The following is a 20,901-nucleotide window of genomic DNA, read 5'->3' as shown; positions in this document are numbered from 1 at the left end:
ATTGTGCGTGTGTGTGTGTACCACATTTTTAATGTATTCATCTGTTGATGGACACTTAGGTTGTTTCCATGTCCTTGCTATTGTAAGATTTGCTGCAATGAATATGGGGGTGCAGATATCTCTTTGAGATAGTGATTTCATTTCCTTTAGATATATACCCAAATGCAGAATTGCTGAATTATATGGGAATTCTAGTTTTAACTTTTTGGAAAACCTTCATATTGTTTTTCATAGTGGCTGCATCAATATACATTCTCACCAGCAGTGCACAAGTGTTCTCTTTTCTTCACATCCTCACCAACATTTATTGTCTCTTGTCTTTTGATGACAGCCATTTTATCAGGTAAGAGGTGATATCTCATTGTGGTTTTGATTTGCATTTCCCTTATGATTAGTGATGTTGAGCACCTTTTCATGTACCTGTTGGTCAATTGTATGTCATATTTGGAAAAATCTCTGTTCTGATGTGCCCATTCAAAAAATTGGGTTATTGGAGTATTTTTGCTATCGAGTTATATGAATTCCTTGTGTATTCTGGATATTAACCCTTATCTGATATATGGCTTGCAAATATTTTCTCCCATTTTATACGTTGCCTTTTTATTTTGTTGATACTATTTGTTATGCTTATTTCATTGGTTAAACATGATTGACTTAAAAATATTTATATTTTTTGTTTCTCCGAGATAATATTTAACACAAGCCATGTTAACATCAAAGGCAGAAGTTTTGGTACAAGCAGCTTACTCACTTATTTAAGGCCTGGATACTGGTTAGCAGTTGAAGATGTGGTGCAACATGAGCCTGCATTTTGAGAAGCAGCACTCTGAGGCCCCAAGTGTTGGCTGGGATCTAATTCAACACCATCTTACATGTGTGGCTTTGAATAGGTTACTCACCTCTCTGCGTAGAAAGTAGGTAAAGTGCCTGGACTGCCATGTGGCACATTTTAGGCACTGGAAACGGAACTTTAAAGAGCATCTACAAATCAATAACAAAAAAGGGCCCTCAAACTTGGAAACTTGGAAAAGGCTATTATCAGAAGAAATACAAATGGCCACTAAAGTTTGAAAAGGTGCTCACTCTCACTGAAATTGCAGGAAATCCAATTTGTAAGATCCCATTGTTTTGCCTGTTTAGATTGTTAAAATAAAAAATTGATAATATCAATTAATGAGAATGTAAGGAAATGGGCACTGTGATACACTGTTGGTGTATCACAAGCTGGTGAAGCCTTTTCAGAAGGCATTTAGCAATATTGATCAAAATTAAAACCAGACATAACTTGACTGAGCAGTTCTACTTCTCTGAACCTTTCACACAGAAGTCTGTGCACATATGCACAAAGATGTTGGTACAAGGGTGGTACAGCCCTGTGGAAGCAACCAAAATGCTAATCAGTAGAGGAAAGGTAAGACAAATTATATCTCATCCATAGTGTAGAATACTGTATACCAGTTAAAAAGAATGAGGCAAACCTATATGTATTGATTTCAGATCAGATAAGAATAGGAGAGAGGTCTAATTACCTCCCCTCCCACCACCCCCAGCCCTTTTACATTTTACTTTCCTTCTAAACAGATAGAAAATGGCCATCTGGTCCATTCTGACTTTCTTGTCACATTGTTGAACTGATACAGCTGCTTCAGATAATTCCGTTGTGGCTCAGAGAGGCTAAATTACTGATAAATTAACTTTCTTTTTATGGTTCTTATCTCAAAGTCATTTTTATTGCTTTCACTGTGTACCAGGAGTGGAGAATAAATGTCCAAGGCTGGGAGAGAGGGTCGGGCCTCAGGCAGGAACAGTGTGTCTCTGGCTATGTCTAGTGGTCTTGTCCTCTCATCTCAGTCCCCTGGCCCTTTGTTATCCTTCTCAGGTCAGAAGGGCATTGCTAACCTCTCTCAGGAATAGCTTTTCCATGATTTTAATAGGGCTGGCATCCAGAAGAGGTCTTGTTTTCATGATCCAGTTTGCGAGGATTGTTTTATAAAAAGTATCTATACAACAGTTGATTGAGTTTCTTGATCTGTACTCCCATCAGAATGAATTTTTCATTAAATTTAATAAATTAAAGTATTTATTTTTTCAAAAAAATTTCAGAACAAAATTGCTTCTGTGAGCAGAGTTCATTTTCTGTATGTTCTTGTCCAATTAGAAACATTTTACTATGATTTACTTAAGACAAATAAATAAGGAACAAGACAGTGAACATTAGTGTGTCCACCTCCCTGTGTAAGAAAATGTTCTTTTAAATTGTAGATTATTGAAGATGTTCCACTGGTTTAGGGATTGGCCATTTTAATGCCTCTTGTGCTAGTGCTTTCTGATTGAATATTAGTATCTAGAGCTCAGCTGTATGCTATTTCTTTTGGTCTCCCCTGTGATAGGAAATTCTGTAGCAGGTCTCAGATTCTGCAGTGACGCAGTGCTGGAAGAGACTACACTGGGGCACGGGGGTGGTCAGACTCAGAAAATGGCTTCTTGTGATTTCTTCGTAGATGAAATTTAGCATTTAATACAGAGTTTATAGGAAGCTGCCCCATACTCTTGTCAACATTATTGCTCTATTGGTACCCTTAGATGAACTGGTGAGGCTCTTACTCATTTGCAGTACAAGAGTCCAGATCTGATCCCTTTCCCCTACCTGCTTCCCTGCCTCCCCATTCATCTCTTTGTCCATCCGTTCATTCAGCCAGCCAGCCATCCATCCATCCATCCATCCATCCATCCATCCATCCATCCATCCATTTTGGCAGCCCTTCAGTGATTCAGTATTCTTTGAGCATCTACTGTGTTAAGGCTCTATGCCTGGCATGGCCAGGCTGTTGAAATTCCACCCAGAGCAATAGGAGTAGCTGTAGACTACCTTGGACCAGCCTCTCCCATCATCCCAGTTCTTCTGGCCTTACAGTGGCTTCAAGGTAGAGTCTGGGGTGGAGCCACACTCCACAGAGGTGAGGGAGTCCGGCATGGCACTGCTCATGAGGCCATGCTGCCCAGCACAGAGTTGGGACTGTTGGCTGTGGTTGTTGGAGTCGGGCTTCTAGTGGCTGTCCAGGTGGCAGTAGATGTCCTCCACCAAGGAGAACTGTTTGGGGAACATGGGCCACTTCTGTTTCTGGTTGATGTGGGCTTGGTGGATGTGGATGAGCAGTGTGCTCTTGTTGGCAAAGACCTCAGGACAGTGGATGCACTGTAGGTCGGCCTTCTCTGAGAGCTGGGGTTGTGGGTGAGCAAGTGCTTCCCAGCAACTTGGTCTGGCTGAAGGTGTCTTTATAGACCACCTCCACCCACAAGTTGTTCTCAGTGTCCCAGGAGAGAGAAATAGGTAATTCCAGCTCATGTTGAGAGTTTCCTTAAGAAAGGAGTGTTGAGGGTGCTATGGCATCGTGCACTTGTCTATGTATGTGTAGGTATGAGAGGTATTGAGAGTGAGAATGTATACACTGGTAGTGAGAAGAAGGATATAGGACATTCTAAGGTGATAGACAAGCTTTTGCAAAGACATGATGGAAGAGAGAGCATAGCATATTAGTTATTTATTGTTGGATGACAAAATACGTCAGATAATAATATTGTTATTTTAAGCCACTAAGGCTTAAAATAACAATATTATTATCTCATATTGTTTCTGAGCATCAGAAAATCAGGAGTAGTTTAGGTTCTGGCACAGGCTCGTTGCAGTCAAGATGTCAGCCCAGGGCCGCCACCATCATCTGAAAGCTCTGCTGGGGCTGGAGGATCTGCTTCCCAAGTATCTCACTCACGTGGCCAGCAAACTGATACCAGCTTTTGGCAGGTCTCAGTTCCTCTCCTGATGCCTCTCCCTGGGGCTGCTTGGATATCCTCACAACAAGCTGCCTGCTTCCCTAGAGCAAGTGATCCGAGAGAGAGCAGGGTGGAAGCTGCAGTGTCATCTGTGACCTAGCTCTGGAAGCACCATACTGTCATTTCACAGTGTCCTATTGTCCACGCAGGCCAGCCCTGTCCACTGTGAGGGGGTGGAGACTGCATAAAAGCATGGATACCAAGAGGCAAGGATTGTCGGAGCCCTCTTGGAGGCAGATACCACAACATGGTCCAGAATCTGAAAGCTGGTCTTTATGGCTAAGGCTAGCTGTGACTGGCAGAGTTGATTTGACTGCAGAGCTTGGTGCAGGCTTGGGACACTGTTTCAAGCACTTGACAGTCTTGAAGAGTACTGGCCAGGTACCCTGTAGGATGCCCAAGTATCTCACTCACGTGGCCAGACTGGGGTTGTGGGTTTTTTAGGAAGAACACACAGAAGTGGAATGTCCTTCTTGTCTCATCATATCAGGGAGTTCGTGATACCCATGTGACCTCTCCGGTGATGCGAACCTGGTTAATGTGTTGTCCAGGTCTCTCCACTGCAGAGTTACTTTTCCCTTTCCTCTCTGTTATTGGAAGTGAATCCCTAAGCATGGTACACCTCTCAGGGAAGATTAAGCTCCACCTCCTGGAGGCGGAAATATCTACATGTCTTATTTTAGGGTTGCAGGACACCCAGATGACTTTGATTTTCAGATAAGCAAGGAATAATTTTATTAGTGTAAATATGCCCTTTGTAATATCCGAACTTTAAATTTAAGTGGGTGTCCTGTAGTTAAATGTGGCAAACCCTAATAATTTGGAATTCTTCTGTAAGAAAAATTGGTCTCTCTCCCCCTACATTTGATTTTTAGTTTGATCCCACCATTTTCTTGGTATAGTTTTCTTCCCACTTTCTGTCATCCTGTAGCAGAGTTTGATTTACTTTAGTGCTTGCACTTTGTCTACTTAATTTTCTTTTAAAACAACATGGAAAATTGTTGTGTTTGCCCCCCAAAATGAATTTGTGTGTGTGTGTGTGTGTGTGTGTGTGTGTGTGTGTTTAATCAAAGGATTTTTCTCATTACATGAGCCAAAAAGCACATTAGTTTCTAACCCCTATAAATGAAACCCAGAGTTGAAGGAAACAAGAGATTTATGCTGAATTTCCAAGTGTGGGTTGTGGGAGGGGCAGGGAAGAAGGATGCTAATGTTCTTTTAAACAGCCCCAGGCTGTTAAAGCAGCAACTAGCACACGGATTCCCCCTGAACTTGGCAGTGTGAGGCACTTGTGATTGCTAAAGCTCCCCAACTTCTAGCAGGTGTGAGAGAATGCTAAGTGGATGTGGAAATGAAGGGTGGTGGGATGCCAAAGAGATGGTGTAATTTTCTTTTTAAAAGAAAACTAGACCTCTTGTTTCCTTGAAGAGCACCTAGCCCATCAGATGGTACTGCGTTTCATTAAAGCAGTGATCCTGCTGCATGATTACCTTGGGTGTCTTGTTCTCAGCAGCTGGTACCCATCAAATCAGGGCCTGCTTCTCATCAGCAGCAGGTGTCCCAGGACTGCAGCATTCAAAGAGGGCTCAGCTCCTCCTGAACAAGAGACCGCTGCTGTCCCAGGGTCCTGACAGTCCTCTCAGAGCTGAAGGATCAGTGATGGACCAGGCGGAGAGGAGGTTTCAGAGCTTGGTGAACTGAAGATGGCTCTCTCCTGCTGACAGTTCCCTTCTTATAAGTTCATTTGAAAAGACTTATAAGAGCATTTAAGAGGCCGTGTCCATCGAAAGTGAGATCCTGCCTGGCACATAGTGGATGTTCTATTAAACATTTGCCTGTAGAATGAGGGCATTCATTCTTTGTCCTGCCATATGTTCAGGTAATCCTCAGCAATTGTGACATAGATCCATCTACCTTACCTAAACAGAACCCTGTCTTCCCTGTTAACAATGCCAGTCACTTGTCATTGCTTACCTAAATCATTTTTCTTGAACTCTGGGGTCTGATTCCTGCCAGGTCTCTGGAGACAGCCTTTAGCACCCTCCGGCTCTGGTGTCCTTTGATCTGAGTGCCCTATCCTTTTTTTCCCCACAAAGAGAGGGCTGCCCATGCCTCTGCTTCTGGAAGGTACTTTCCTTGCTGCATTGTCTCTGGCACCTGGCACAATCCTGACCTGCAGAAAGCCCTCTCTGGATATGTGGGAAGTGAATGAATCCCTACCTCAGGCTGGAATTCTTTTGATATCTGAAATAAGAAATGCTTACAGGTACAAAGATGCCCAGGGCAGCTCATTAAAATATCTACACGTGTGCACAGTTAATAAATGTAGTCTGAGGTCGGCAATTCTTTTTTCATAAGAAAACAGAAAGCATCTTGACATAGCTTCCTGAAGGTGTTACAAGTGTCTGTGTTTGGTTCTTGTATCCTGTTGAACCGAACAACATGTATTTGTCCATATTTTTATATTTTTCAAGATGCCAGATGTCTGTAGTACAAATTTTTATTACTTATTTTTTAATTTATGTTTTGAAACATAAAAACACATTTTGGGATATTGCTATAGAAATGAGTAGTGAGTGCTACCTGATTGTAGTATATGTTTTGCCAAGCTGTTTTGAGTTTTGAATTTTCTTGAATTTCTGTTTACTAGATGCCAGTGTGTTAAATACACAGATAGTAAATAGGTCAGTTCTTAACAGCTCTCAAAAAAGAGCAGACAGTTATATTTTTGGCGAGGATTTTGGAGTGAAAGCATAAGCCCCAAAGAATGACAGCTGAATTCTGCGTTGTTTAGAAGTGAGGAAGCCAGGGGCTGGGCACTGGGACAGCGGCACCGTTTGTGGATCCCCACTGTCAGGTAAAGTCTGCTTGACCCACTCCTGTTGGCAAAGCCTCGTCCTGAGTGTAGCCCAACAGGAAGCTTCATGGCAGTTGTTATTCAGATTGTCAGTGGACAGTGGCATAGAAATTGAGCCCTCCAATAGTTATTATGAGGTGTGACTCTCTGGGTTGGTGCCCTTCTGTGTTTGGAGCCACAGTGGAATTGCTTAGTGAAATGAGCTACAGAGTTCTCATTTTTACACAGAACACAATCTCTTCTGAACTGCTCACTAGTCTTTTATGAAGAAACTTAAATAAATAGCTTTACTTGCCCTTTTCCAGATTTTTCTCCTTTTTATAGCTGAATATGAGGTCACCAGAAGATTTCCTTTTCAGCTTTGATGTTATCGAATTGAACATTTTGCAACTGTGGCTCCTTGTTTTCAGATATGTGTTTCTCTTATTTCTGGCTAACGAGCATCTTAGAGGCATGGAGAGTCTCCCTGTAGAACAGGAGTGTCTGAGAGGTGCAGCTTATCTGGGATGGTTCATCTTCATCCTCTAGCAGGGAAAGATACTTCCTAGAGTACTTGTTTTCAAACTTTATTAGCAGGGGACCTCTTTGTAAACATAAAATTATATCCGAAACACAATGTAACACCAAAATAAACTGCTGTGTGACATGGGGCCTGGGTGATGGTGAGGTAATAGATGGCTTAGAGCTATATCTGCAGGAGATGGTAAGAAAAGGTGTCTCTGAGGCCATTTCTGATGAGCCCTCAGTCACACAGCATGGGAGCCATAGTTCTGGAGTTGGGCATTTGTGGGTATGGTCATCTCATACTGGTCAAGGGTCTGTACTTGGTGCTCCTTACCTTCCTCAGGCCAAATAGTTCTGCCTGAAAGTAAGTCTATTTTAACATTACCTCTGCTGCCTTCCTCTTTTCTATGTTGTGTTTAGGATGTGTCATCGGCTCGGTCTCTGGGGACCTGCCTCTCTTCCTTGGCCTGCTGTTTCTTATCTGTAGCCAGAGTTAGTTCATCAATGTCGTGGTAATAAAGCAACATTAGTGGCCACTGTTGATGGAGCACTCACTGCACTGGGCCGGCTGCAAGTGCTTTACTATCTTATCCTGCTCACCCCTTGCCCCAGCCTTTTCATGTTACATGCAGATGACCCCAGATATCCCTTTCTTGTATCGCTGCCGAACCTAAGGCCTTCTCACCTTTAAGTGGAATTATCTAATTGTTTCTCACAGGTCTGCATGCCGAGGGTTTCTGTACTGTGTTGCATACCAGGGTTTGCTTAACAGTTCTCAAACACTTTGATCACAGCAGTCCCCTCCCAGAGTCTTTGCTGGCTGTGCTTCCCTTAGGGTAAAGATCAAACTTCAGCCCAGTACAGGTCCCTGTCTCAGGCTTGTTTTCCCTCCTTCCCTGTAGGAATCAGTGAAAGCACACACTTGTTTTCTTATCGCCAAGAATGTGCTCAAACTCTTTTTACCTACATGGCTGTAAATTGGTGCACCTCCTTCCTGTGCTTCCCTTTCCAGCAGGAGTGTGTCCCTGCTTTTGCATTGGAATGACAGGCATGGCTTGTCTGTGTACTGCTGATGTATACAGCCATTTGTTAATTGTCTTGAAGTATAATTAAGTCATTTACATTTGACTTCTCTAGAGGTCATGCTTATCTTACAATTAAATTACAGACTCTTTCAGGGAGAACCAGAACTTAAAAATCCGCCCCGCCCCCCCCAGCACCCATCCCAGTGCAGAGTAGGCAGTCAACAAATACTTGCTTTTTATTAGAGTTCTAAAGAAAGTCATTACTGAAGATAAAGCAGCTTTTTGTTGTTGCACGAGAACGTGGTATTCCTATTTTGCCAACCTTCTTGTTCTTCATCCTCCAATCTTGTTGTTCTACATTGGTTCCCAAGAGGTTCACTCAGAGCCAACCAAGGAGGACAAAGGAGCTAGTAGAATGAAACTTCTTAAAGTTTCTTTGTACCGGGACAGTGAAAACACTGGCATCAGTATTATCTATTAGTAGAAAAATATAAGTCTGGAGTTCTGATGGCATTCATGATGAGGTATTTTTCATTATTTCTTCTAATGTTTGTGACACGGACCTATTCCATGATTCTCGGGTAGCTGTGGTCAACAGCCTCACAAATGAGAACCTAGAGTGGCTTTGTCACTCCTTAGTCAGCATTCTTCAGAACAGTTGCCCTTGTGTAAATGCACTTGAAACTGCAGCGTATCTGGGCCTCTCTGTAGCTTGTTAGAATAAAGGAAGATAGGAAGGGAGAGGCCACTCCTTCACATGGCATCTTTTTTTAAAATTTATTTTTATTTTTTTAGGCAAGGCAACCCTTGGTTGACCTCACAGATTGCAAGGGCCTTGTCAGCGTACAATCCCTTATTTTTTAATTTTTTACACCTACAGCACCTGATTTTTTTTTTTTTTTATGCCTCCAGCACTCAGTCTTCCCAGGTGGTCTCCCATCCAAATACTAACCAGCACCACTCTGCTTAGCTCACATGGCATCTTATGCAGAGGATTACTTCCTTATTCTCTAGTATTTATTTTATTTTGAGACCTTGGTCTCATTACAGTTTAAAGTTTCTTCTCTTATTTTAGCAGCTTATTTAATTGTGAACATTTCAATGAAAAAAATGTTTAAAACATTGCAGTTGTAAAGAATATGGGGTCATGCAGAGGTGTTAATTGATCCCTGTGATGGATAAATGAATGTAACTCCCCAGCAAATGGCCTCCTTTTCATTATCTCTCAAGGTCTTTATCCCATCTCAGTCAGTGTGGAACAGCTTAATGTTTTTGGCCGATTGCACTCTCAATTATGCTACTTTTTAAAGCTTTGACTTCATAACTGAGAGACTGAAGCCAGAGTGAGCCGGCTGACTTATTCCTGTGCTATTTATTGCACAAGGCATTAAAAACAGCACCAACATGGTCTTCTGTTTTACTTTATATAGGCTCTGTCATCACTTTAATTGGTTGTTGTTAGAGCAGATGTTTTAAAAGGAATATTTTGGCATGACTTTATTTGTTTATTTAATTTCTGATGACTTGCAGGACATTTATATCTACATATTTTTTTAGAAAAATCTGTGGGCCATGGGAGCAGAGCAACCCATGGGCCCTTTCCAGACCTGATCCTAGGGAGGGATAATGAGCTTGCTGGGGTGAGCTGTACTAGGGGAAGAGGTTTGAAGAAGGAAGCATAAACTGGAAAAGCTAGGGGCAGCATGCAGAAACCTCCCCATTTATAGTCAGCAGGACATTCAATAGCAATCTAAACGTCAAACCACCTTGAAAGAAGGCTTTTAAAATGCAAAAATTCAAGTTATCATTGTTTTAAGGTGAGCAAAATTAAAAATTGTCAACCTAGTTAGAGCTCATGAACCAGTTGAGTCCTCTGCTTTGATACCCTTGTCAAGTAGTGAACTCACTTCAATCTTGGACAGGAGCTTGGTACATATGCCATAGCTCAATAATCCAGTCATTATTTTTGTTTCTTTGAACTTAGGCAATCATAGAAAAGCTTATTAATACTCATTCTCAGGAAAAATTGCTTCCATGTTTGGGCCAGAATATACTTTTTAAATTGCTACTTAATAGCAAGGTTTGTAAAATAATTAATATTATAACAATATTTTGAAGAATTTTAGATTCAGAAAAAGTCTCTGTGGTTGAAAGGATTATTTTAAGAGTTCTTTACTCTTTTATACTATTTAAATCCTTGCTTTAAAAAAAAAATGCGGATGGGGAACTCCATTGTTTAAACCTGATGCAAACACCTAAGTCAGTGTAACATCATCAGTGGAAATGGTCATGATGAATCCTGTGGTCTAGCAGATTTCCTTCTGGTTAATTGATTCATTAGCTGGTTTGGGGCTGTACCATTATTATTGCACAGAAAATGTCTGTTATAGTAAGCCAGACAGCTGCAGCTGAACTCATAATCAGGATTCCTAGATATGGAAATCTCTTGTTTTCAAGGCAAAAAGTAAACCTGTTCTGTCATCCGTCTGGGTTCTGCTTTAATCTTGTTGCCATTACAGTCACTAAGCATGATGCTTGTTTAGTGCATAAAAAGCACTCAGTAACTGCCTAACTAATTACTAAAAGAGTTTACAAATGACCAGATGTCATTCGTACATAGGGAGTAGCACATCGATGGAGTTCCACCTAGTTCCCATGGTGTTATTGTTATGTGTTAGTATTAATTGGTAGCCAAGCTGTTTGATCTGTCCATTCAAGTCCTAAGTTAAAATTCTGAGGTTTTCTTGGATTGTGTAACTTTTCATTTTTATGTGATATCTTAAACCATTTGAAATCAATTTGTATTTTTTACCCACCTAAACACCTCACAGTGAATAAAATGTTAAACATTTTCTGGTGTGAAAAATGCTACAAATCAAAGTACATGGCAGACCACGCCTATGAATATATTTTCTTTTGTGATTGTTATTCATTTTTACATGTTATGGATTAGGGAGTGGGAGGGACTCAATTCTTAGCAGATTCCTACTCATATAATAAAGGGAAAGGTCTAGAGTGATGAAAATTATTGTCAAGTTTATGATTCTTGACCTTTATAGGACAAGTTGATCAGAAAAATAAAAGTGCAATGTCTTTGAGATACAGTGACTCATCATCTTCAAAAGAGATTTAACACTTTAAACTATGTCTCATCTAAAAGTCTCACTTTTACAGGATAGGAGAAATAGTATTTTTAGTTTATTCCTGGGGAAGCAAGCACAGAATTCTTTCTAGCAGTGATTACAGAACTTGATAGCTGAGTGGGAGTAGAGTATTTTCCAGCCAGGTGTCCTGCTAAACCACTCTGGCAACATTTATCTTATTATTTTTTCTCCATAAAAAAATGTATCCTACATTGAGGTATTTTTATGTTTATAATTCATAATTTAAAATTTTTGTTATATCCTATTCTGATACCAACTGTTTCAGAATCACCTTTGCAAAAATATTAGTAATAGAGGGAAGAAGATGCCTAATTTTTCTTCTTAAATTACCAAATTAAATTTCTCAGGTTTATAGTTTTTCCTGTATTTGCATTTATAAATTTCCTTTTTTCCCATTAGATTTATATCAGAAGTACTGCTCTCCTACTTTGATGATTTTTTCCCCCAGTTTACTAACTTGATTTGATGTTATAAATATACGTGGAAATTGTTGCAATTGAAATATTCTGAGTAATAATTTTATTGATGTGGAAGCTGGAGTTGTCTTGATATCCAATAGTTTTTTGCAGTGCTTAAAATAACTGACAACCCTCATTACCAAAATGTTTATGATTAAACAAAAAAGGAAGGGATAGGGTGGGGAATGGAAAAAATGGTGTTTAAATTACAGACTGCTTGTAGTAGTTACAAAGGGAGGGCAGTTAACCCGAGTCACTTAAAATATGGTCATAACATTGAGAGTTAAAAATAAGTTTACTTGGTAAGGACCTTAAGTGGCAAATATCAGAAATTCAAATGAGCATAAAAGTGCATCAGTGGAATTGTTGGGCAGCATACAAAATTTCAAGTGTTACTTTGTGAAAGATTGTTCTATGGATTTGCCTACAATTTGAGGCCACATGTGCGATTTTGTGACCGACCCCCTGATTGCTTCAGAATGCTCTTTGTTGACAAGGCCAGATGCTGTCTCCTCTGAGAGAGTGGGGGCTCCTCTTCAGCTGCCCTAGTTAGAGTGTTCACCAAGAAGTATTGGAAGTTAGCTGGCCTTCCAAGTGACATTAGAGGAGACTTAGACATTGGTGTCAGAAATTCGTTCTGCCTGTGCTCCCAGTGGAGCTCTAGGCAGAGCCTGTGCACAGACCTCCTGGCCTCCACTTGCAGCCATGCCGCTGAAGACCTCCAGCACCTGCAAAGTGAATTCTGCATGGCTCATGTGGGTTGTCCTACAGAGCAAGATTTAGGGCACAATACACTTCACCCCAGCACTGCTCCTAAGAGGAAAAGCTAGGATGTAACTTAACTGTTTGATAATAGTGAATAGCTAAATCAACTATGATATGTCTTTTCCATTAAAACTGAAGTTAGAACAATGAGATACTATCTCACACTATTAGAATAGCTATAATCAACAGAACAAGTAATAACAAATATTGGAGAGGATGTGGAGAAAAAGGAACCCTCATACACTGCTGGTGGGACTGCAAATTGGTACAGCCTCTATGGAAAACAGTATGGAGGTTCCTCAAAACACTAAGAATTGATCTTCCATATGATCCAGCAATCCCTCTACTGGGTATTTACCCCAAAGACTTGAAAACCTATATCTGTAAAGATATTTGCACACCGATGTTCATAGCAGCACTATTCACAGTGGCCAGGACATGGAAGCAACTGAAGTGTCCTACGATAGATGATTGGCTCAAGAAGCTGTCATACACATATATACAATGGAATATATACTCAGCCATAAGAAGAGATGAAGTGCTGCCATTTGTGACAACCTGGATGGACTTTGGGATAATCATGCTAAGCGAAATAAGCCAGTCAGAAAAAGTTATAAATCACATTACATCACTTATATGTGGGCTATAAACCTAAAAGCAACAAATGAACAGGACAAACAGACTCAGGGACATGGACAATGGACTAGTGGTTACCAGAGGATAGGGGGTGGGGGAGGAGGGAGGGAAGAGTGGGCAGAATAAGGGGGTCAAATAGGGGTTTAGGGGAATGCGTGAGGTGGGTAAGGGGATCAAGTATATGGTAGCTGAAGGGAGACTGGACTCTGGGTGGTAATCGCAATAGAATATACAGATGTCAAATTATAATGTACACTCGAAAATTATATAATGTATTAACCAGTGTTACCCCAATAAACTCAAAAAAAAAAAAAACAGGTTAGAAAAGATTATTTGATGATATGCAAAAATGTCCATGGTATCGTAAGTGGAAAAATAAGGTTATAAAACAGTATAGTATGACCCCATTTTATAAATATATACATAGTTACAGAGGGATGTAGCTGCTATACGCAGGCGCAGGAAAAAGTACTACGTAGAAAAAAGACTAAAAGCATTTTGGTACTATGGAGGGTAGAATTAAAGGTGATTTATTTTCTTCTTTTTAAAAACAAGATTAAGTGTTATCACTGATTTTAAAAGAACAATGTTTAAATAAAATGCTTCCACCACGCACTCAGCAAGAATGAAGCTTTTCTCTGTTATATCTAGGCAGCCACCTCTGTAAGCTTCCTAGAATATAATTCATTACATAAGTACCCATACTCAGTAAGCTAATGGTGAGACAACAGGATGGATTTTACCAATCGGAAGGTATGTTGGTGATGGTGTGACAATCCCCAGTGAGTTCCACCTCCTGATACCTGTGACTTTGTGTAGTAATAATGAATAAGGCTGACCTGTGTAACCAACAGGATACTGCAGAAATGATAGCATGTTATTTCAGAGGGTAGGTCTCTGGGGGAAACTAGTTGTCATGTTGTAAGGACATTTGAGCAGCTTTGTGGCAGCTCCACATGGCAAGAAATGGAAGCCTCCTGCCAACAGCTAGCACCAGCCTGCCAGCCTCTTGAGGACCATGTAGGAAGCAGGCCCTCCCACCTGTACTGTCAACACAATGATTGTAACCTCATGAAAGACTCCTGGCCAGAACCATCCAGATAAATGGTCTAAATTCCTGACCAACAGAAACTTTGTGAAAAATGTTTATTGTTGTGTTGAGCCTCTACGTTTGGGGGTAATTTGCTACACAGCACTAGATAACTAAGAACAGAAGCACTGGGGTGTTCGTCCTTAGCGTGGTCACTTTAGAGATAAAGGTGGCCACATCCTTTGCTGACTGCTGCTGGTTATTAGGATGGCATTTTGGTCATATCTGTCCTCCACTTCTGCACTGGTTAACTTAGGGTTCAGTGATTGACAGATCCTTGTAACCTTGCCTGGTGTCTGATGCTTGCATGTATGGGACAGGCACTTGTGAGCCTGGCCCTTTCGTAATTCCATCTCAGGCCCCAAAAGGGCAGGAATGGGAAGAAGAAGAGAACTGCTTACTCTTAGTTCCTACTTGCCAGACATCACTCTTGTTTTATTATTAACTGCCCCTCTCCTCTCCAAAAAAGGAAAAGAAACTGGCATTTCATAGACATTATTTTATTCAGATAATAGTAATTAATCACCATCATAAATAATGTACAGTTTAAAAATTTCTCTTACATGTGAACTTTATGAGCAAGTAAATATTTTCTCATTTGGGGTTTTCGTTTTCTCTGCCTGGATTCAAGAGCTTTATAATCTTTAACAGTCCATGTGCATTTAAAGTGTTTGAGGTTTCAGTATGCTGTTTCTATAAACCTAAAGAAAACACATGCAACTTTTTCCATTGCGGGGATGATAACATGTTGCATTTTTTGTGTGTATGAACTGGAGCCTGACTTTTGACCAGTTCCTGAAGAATCCATGTGCAGCTCTGATTATTTCAATGAAGAGTTGTTCCTAGTTTATTTTACTATTTTAAAAAATTTTTCTCCTTGGAGCTGTTTTCTGTCTTTTAAAAATGCTGGACACAGGGCATGGGAGAAGGTGGTTGAAACCGGCTTAAATGCTTCAGATGTCCTCTCAGTGCTCTGATGTCACCTGTGGCCAGAGTTTTGCCCTGCCTGGTGCCTTAGGTGGTTAGCAAATACTGCTTAGTGAACACATTTTACTTTTCAAAGTGTTCAGAACCTTCCACAAATACTGTTTTTTGTTTGTTTTACCAAAAATATCTTTATTAATAATTACCAGAGAAATCCAAGGAGAGAAAATACAATGTCTTGAAACCTATATAATTTTATGAACCAATGTCACACCAATAAAATTAATAAAATTAAAAACTTGAAAGTAAATTTAAAAGGCCTTTGAATAGTGAAAATGGCGCCATTATCTTTAATCATCTAGGCCTATTTGGTAACTTTAGATTCTTACTCAGTCTATTTACTTTACACATAATTCTTTTGGGCTTGAATCTGTTTTTCCCAGTCCACATATGCAGTTTCGTTAAATTCTCCCTATGTCTCAAAGGAGACCTGCATTGATTTTATTGATGGGATGCAGGAAGCTGAGTCACATGAGATCCAACCCCCAAACTCCTCCTTTTTTTCCTCTATTTCCTTGACTTTACCAAACTCATCCAAATACGTCTATAAACAAAGGCAAAATTCAGGAGCATCTTTCTCCTGCAAAGTCTTAAGCAGTAATTTGAGAAATGGAGTTGCTCCTTTTAAAAAATTAAACCTCCATTCTCCTTATTAGACACACGAGTGTGATCTTCTTAGAATGTGCTTCGTGAGAGGAAAGAGAAGGGCTTGCTGCTATAACACTGCATTTCTTGATGCTCTGGTCTCTTGTGGAATAAATGATAAATGCTGGCTTTCCTGAGATTTTTGGGATGACATGAGAGCCTTATGGCTTGAAATATAAAAGAACATCAGGAAAGAATTTGAAACCAAAAGGCACTCTAAATTCCAGGAGAGCCCGATGGGACAAAGGAGAGAAGGAAGCTGACAGGGATCTTGAGAAGACATGGAGCCACCTCTCAGTGGGTGCGAGCTGGGTCACTTGATGGTAGGAAATAGAGCTGACTCTAAGAGGTTTCTAGGTGAGGGATGGGCTGTTAACACCTCCACTGGTAATTCAGCTTTACTGGCTGGAACTTGTTCTTTTTTGGAACTTGTGTCTTTCTAGGTTAACCCATTGCTTACTTTCCCCCACACCTCACTGGAGGTGTATCTCTTGAGTTCTGACACTTGCCATTTTCTGCAAACTCATTATAATACACTTCAAAGAAGTTATATTTTAAAACTTGATTATAGGTCAGACCATATTGTAACTATACTCTGTTCTTAAAGAAGAGCCTGAGAGTATGTCAGAAATAAACTTTTAGAATTTAAAATGCATATTATCTAAATGATTGATGTTAAGTTGTTGTTGAAGTTGTCTAGATGAACTGTATACCCTCCAGGAAGATAATATTTTACCTTTTTAGTCTCATTCATTTTCTGTCTCTACCTCCACATGAGCCTGTCCCTGTCCTGCCGCTTGCATCACCCCAGCCCCCCGACCCGCATCACCCCATTTCTCCTCTGCTCAACCTACGTTCCCAGAGAGAATTGATTTCATTTCTTTTCAGTATATTTTGGAGTTAGAATTAGTAGACTCTCCCAGGCACAGGCTTCTCCTCGTTGTCTTTTCCCTTGGCTTTCTAGGACAGCTCTTTTCTCCAAGTTTGGACTTAGCTTCGATAGGATGGCTTATGAGGAGAGGGAGGAAAAGCTGGCGAGACCCCAGCCTTTGTATCATGGGTACTCTTTGAATTTACTATCAGAACTACACCTATAATGAGCCACATCCTTCTCCAAGTTCCCGAGTGAGCCAGGGCCTTATCTCTGGTTTTCCTGAGACCATACTTTGAGTTGTGAAAGCATTTCTTGATTTATATTTCTTTGATTGCATCTGAAAAGGCCTGTTGGCCTGACAACAGTTTCTATGGAGATGATACTTGTGGTTAGTGCTGTTGGGCAGTCACCAGAAAGCATCAGGTGTTTCTATATTCACAGGGTAGAGCAGATTCTGTTATAAAGCACATGAAAGTGAATCACTCTAACCTTGTTCTCTCCTGATTATAGTCTGATGATCTATATAAACACATCCCAACTGTGTAGTCATTATAATTTGCCACTGCTGTCTTTAATTTTCTAAGGATCTGGAACTTGAGGTACTTTTTTGAAGAACAGATATTAAAAATGACATTTTAAACAATTGCCCTCTGGTCTGATTTATATATAATGCTGACCTGTCTGATTGACAGGAAGAAAAATGGATAAACCACTGTTGAGAAGTGACCTAATCAACCTGGCTGTGACCACTCTTAGATTCTTTTTGGTAGGCAATAATCACCACCGGAATGTTTGAGGTGGGTGAGGGTTAGTTATTACCCCCATTAGCTCCCTGCCAGATGTGCTGGAACAGGTGTCAGACCTTGCTCTGCTGTACAGGATTTATTAAAGGGACATGCATTAACAAGCAGGCACAAAACATTCCTACAACTTGTTCCGTTAACTTGCTAAAACCCCAGTGCTCAAGCAGATGCTGTATCTTCTAGACTTATAGGGTGTATGGCTCAGTACTCAGGACCACTTAACTACTAATCACTCCCCAGGCCTTAAAAAAAAAAACACTAGGATAAAGAGTAGAGAATGCTACTTCTTACAGCTGGTTATTTGTCAATTTTATGGAAGGACTGGTTAAAAACTTTTATGAGCCCAATAAACTATTGATACACATTCAAAACAGAAGCCTGGTGGCTTTAGGAATAAGGAACCAACTGAGAGACTTTTATAGTTTAGAAAATGGTCCTTATGATATATATAACCTCAATAATTCAGGGAACCATGTAAAATGTTGAGATTGCCAAAGTTTAATCCATCATCCATTCTGAACTAGATTTACTTTGTACTTTGACCACCTAAAATATGGGCTCTCCACTTGCTCAAGGTCACCTTGTGAAAGAGAGCTGAATGGTTGCTTTGCTATCTCCCTTTTGGCAGAGACACTGAGACCTTGGCCACATGGCCTGGCAGGAACTGACATGTCAGGATGGGCAGCCTGGATTCTAATCTGGACCCATACTCCAGAGGCAGTGATGCCAGGGGCTTCGTTATCCACACCTTGGCATCAAGCCATGTTATAACACAATGAATGTCAGAAGTGGATGTTCCCTCATGCAGGAGCCTCCTGCATGGAAGGATGGGAGTTTATTATCTTTAGGTCAGACACCAGCTGGGCATGCTGAGCTGCCTGTCAATTTGGGACACCTTATTAGAAGTCAGATTTATTTACAGTCTGGTTTGCTTGTAAAGTATGGAATTATTTTAAACATTACAAATAAATATCAAGAAGCCCTTCACAGATATTTCAATGATAAGATGTCATCTATTTGAGCCATGCTAATTTCCTTGGATTGCATATATCGTTCAGGTTTACTTCTTCGGAAATTTTATGGAATCCATAAAGGGTGTCTGTTTTTGGAGGAAAGTGTTTTACTAGAAGGTTTTCAATATGGCAATGAAACATTGTTTGAGAGGAACAGGATAGGAATTAGAGCAGGTTTCTTGTCAAGAAACCATGCAAGCAAGGAGAGAGTAGAAAATATTTCAGGTGTTGATAGAAAAACCCACCAATTTAGAATTCTAGTCACTGAAGTTACCCTTCAAAAGTAAAAGAGAAATAAAGACTTTCTCAGACAAACAAAAACAGAATTTATTGCCAGCAGATCTGTCTTGCAAGAAAAGTTAAAAGAAACTCTTTAGGCAGAGGAAAATGATATAAGTCAGAGCCTTACATCTCCATAAAGAAAGGAAGCGTATAAGAGAAGGAATAAATTAAGGTGAAATATATTAAAAATTTTTTCTTTTTAATTGATCCAAAAGTTAACTGTTTAAACCAATAATAGTAATGATATGCTAAGTGATGATAGCATATGGAGAAGTAAAGTAAATGACAGCAATGTCACAGGGATGGGAGGGAGGAATTGGGAACACTGTTAAATGAGACATGCACTGTAGGTGTTAATACTATAGTGCTATTTGAAGGTGGACTTAGTTTAAAATGCATATTGGAAGCTCTCGGGCAATCATGGAAAGTTTTATAAAGAAGTATAATCAATCTACTTAGAGAGTGAGCACACATTCCTGAAGACGTGTTTATCTGCTCCTGTTTTAGATAACAGTTGTTTCCATTGCATATTTCAATTCTTCATCAGATTACTACTTTGAGAGTGATATGTGATATGATATGTGTCCATTTATGTGTTATTTCTTTGCTGATTGTTGGACACTGTACTGTAAAGTATGTACTTTGGTTAGAAGAAATGTAACCTGGTGGTCCAAATGGGTACAATATCTTTTGTTTCAGTCCTTCAATAGTGTTTTGAGTATTAACATCTACTACCCAGAATGCAAAGCCCAGTCCAGAGCAAATATTTGTTTAATAGCCTCCTGGATCTACAGACAGCAGTCATTTCTTTTTGCCAGCTGCATGCAGGACCTTCACCTGGGGAATCTGCCCCATAGCTGTCTGCAGTCTCTTTCTTGTTGATAGACAGGATAGTCTTTGTTCACATTTTGTGTTTCAGAGGATGCAAGAAGAATATATTGACAATCAGCCCATTTCTGTATGGCTGTACCTCCCCTGTGTCCATTGGTATCATGGAGCCAGGTAGCTATCCCACGTGAGTACACCAGGGTATCCATCTGTTGGTTTCAGTCACCTTCTGATCCCAGAAGAGGGTTCTTTTTATGGGAATTAAATTTCTATTGTGGCTTCCATAGGTCTGTGCCGGTCTTCCATTGCCCATCGGCCTGAATACATGACAGTCATTGACTACTGCCCTTGAGTCTGTATACGCCCAAACTTCAGCACTCTTGTTGTTGTCTAATTCTTCCATCATTGTAATGAAAACAGTATGCAGTTTAAGCCACTGAGCCGATTTATTCTTAACCTTCTTTAATCAGAGTTTTTCCATCAATTGGTTGTAGTGTGGTAGCCTTCTAAACCGAATGCTGTCCATTTATCTTGAAACACCATCTGTAAACCAAGCAGCTCGATTGGGAGTCTTCATAGAGTATTGCCCATGTATGAATAGGACCTGGCAGCTCTTTAGGTGGTTTTAAAATTGGCCCCAGGAGAAAACAGGCTACCCATTCATGAATATAATGAGTAAGTCCTTGCATGTCTCTGGTAGCATATTTCTGTAAATACCATTTCTATTTTAGTGTGGCATGCCTCTGCCTTCCCATTGGAGTGTTTTTCTCCATCATGACCCAAGATAGTATGGGTATTTTAGATTTCAAAATTATTTTTTTCCTTTAGCCATAGGGGCAATTTTCTTTTCTTTCCTTTTTCTATTATAGTTGACATTCAGTATTATTTTATATTAGTTTCAGGTATACAGCATAGTGGTTAGACTTTTATAATTTATGAAGTGCTCCCCCCATAAGTCTAGTACCCACCTGGCACTACACATAGTTATTACAATATTATTGACTGTATTCCCTATACTGCACTCTACATCCCCATGACTACTTTGTAACTATCAATTTGTACTTATTAATCCCATTACCTTTTTCATCCTGACCCCTGACCTCCCTCTCATCTGGTAATCATCAGTTTGTTTTCTGTATCTG

At 40.2% G+C, this 20,901-nt stretch overlaps 1 protein-coding gene across 3 annotated transcripts in view; it reads left to right on the top strand.

Moving 5' to 3' along the window:
- The window catches only part of DTD1 (D-aminoacyl-tRNA deacylase 1), a 144,228-nt gene that overhangs the window by 50,083 nt on the left and 73,244 nt on the right, over positions 1 to 20,901 (top strand). For 2 of the 3 annotated variants that reach the window (XM_039874399.1, XM_039874398.1), the window contains exon 5: positions 19,851 to 19,933. The exons of the other annotated variant lie outside the window; for it this stretch is intronic. In XM_039874399.1, the coding sequence (XP_039730333.1) occupies positions 19,851 to 19,933 (83 nt within the window). The remainder of the gene's footprint in view (positions 1 to 19,850; positions 19,934 to 20,901) is intronic. 3 annotated transcript variants of the gene reach the window in all.

The sequence above is a fragment of the Pteropus medius genome, unplaced genomic scaffold (assembly GCF_902729225.1).
Source record: "Pteropus medius unplaced genomic scaffold, Ma_sr-lr_union100, whole genome shotgun sequence".
NCBI lineage: Eukaryota > Metazoa > Chordata > Mammalia > Chiroptera > Pteropodidae > Pteropus > Pteropus medius.
This window is presented reverse-complemented; position numbering and strand designations above follow the sequence as displayed.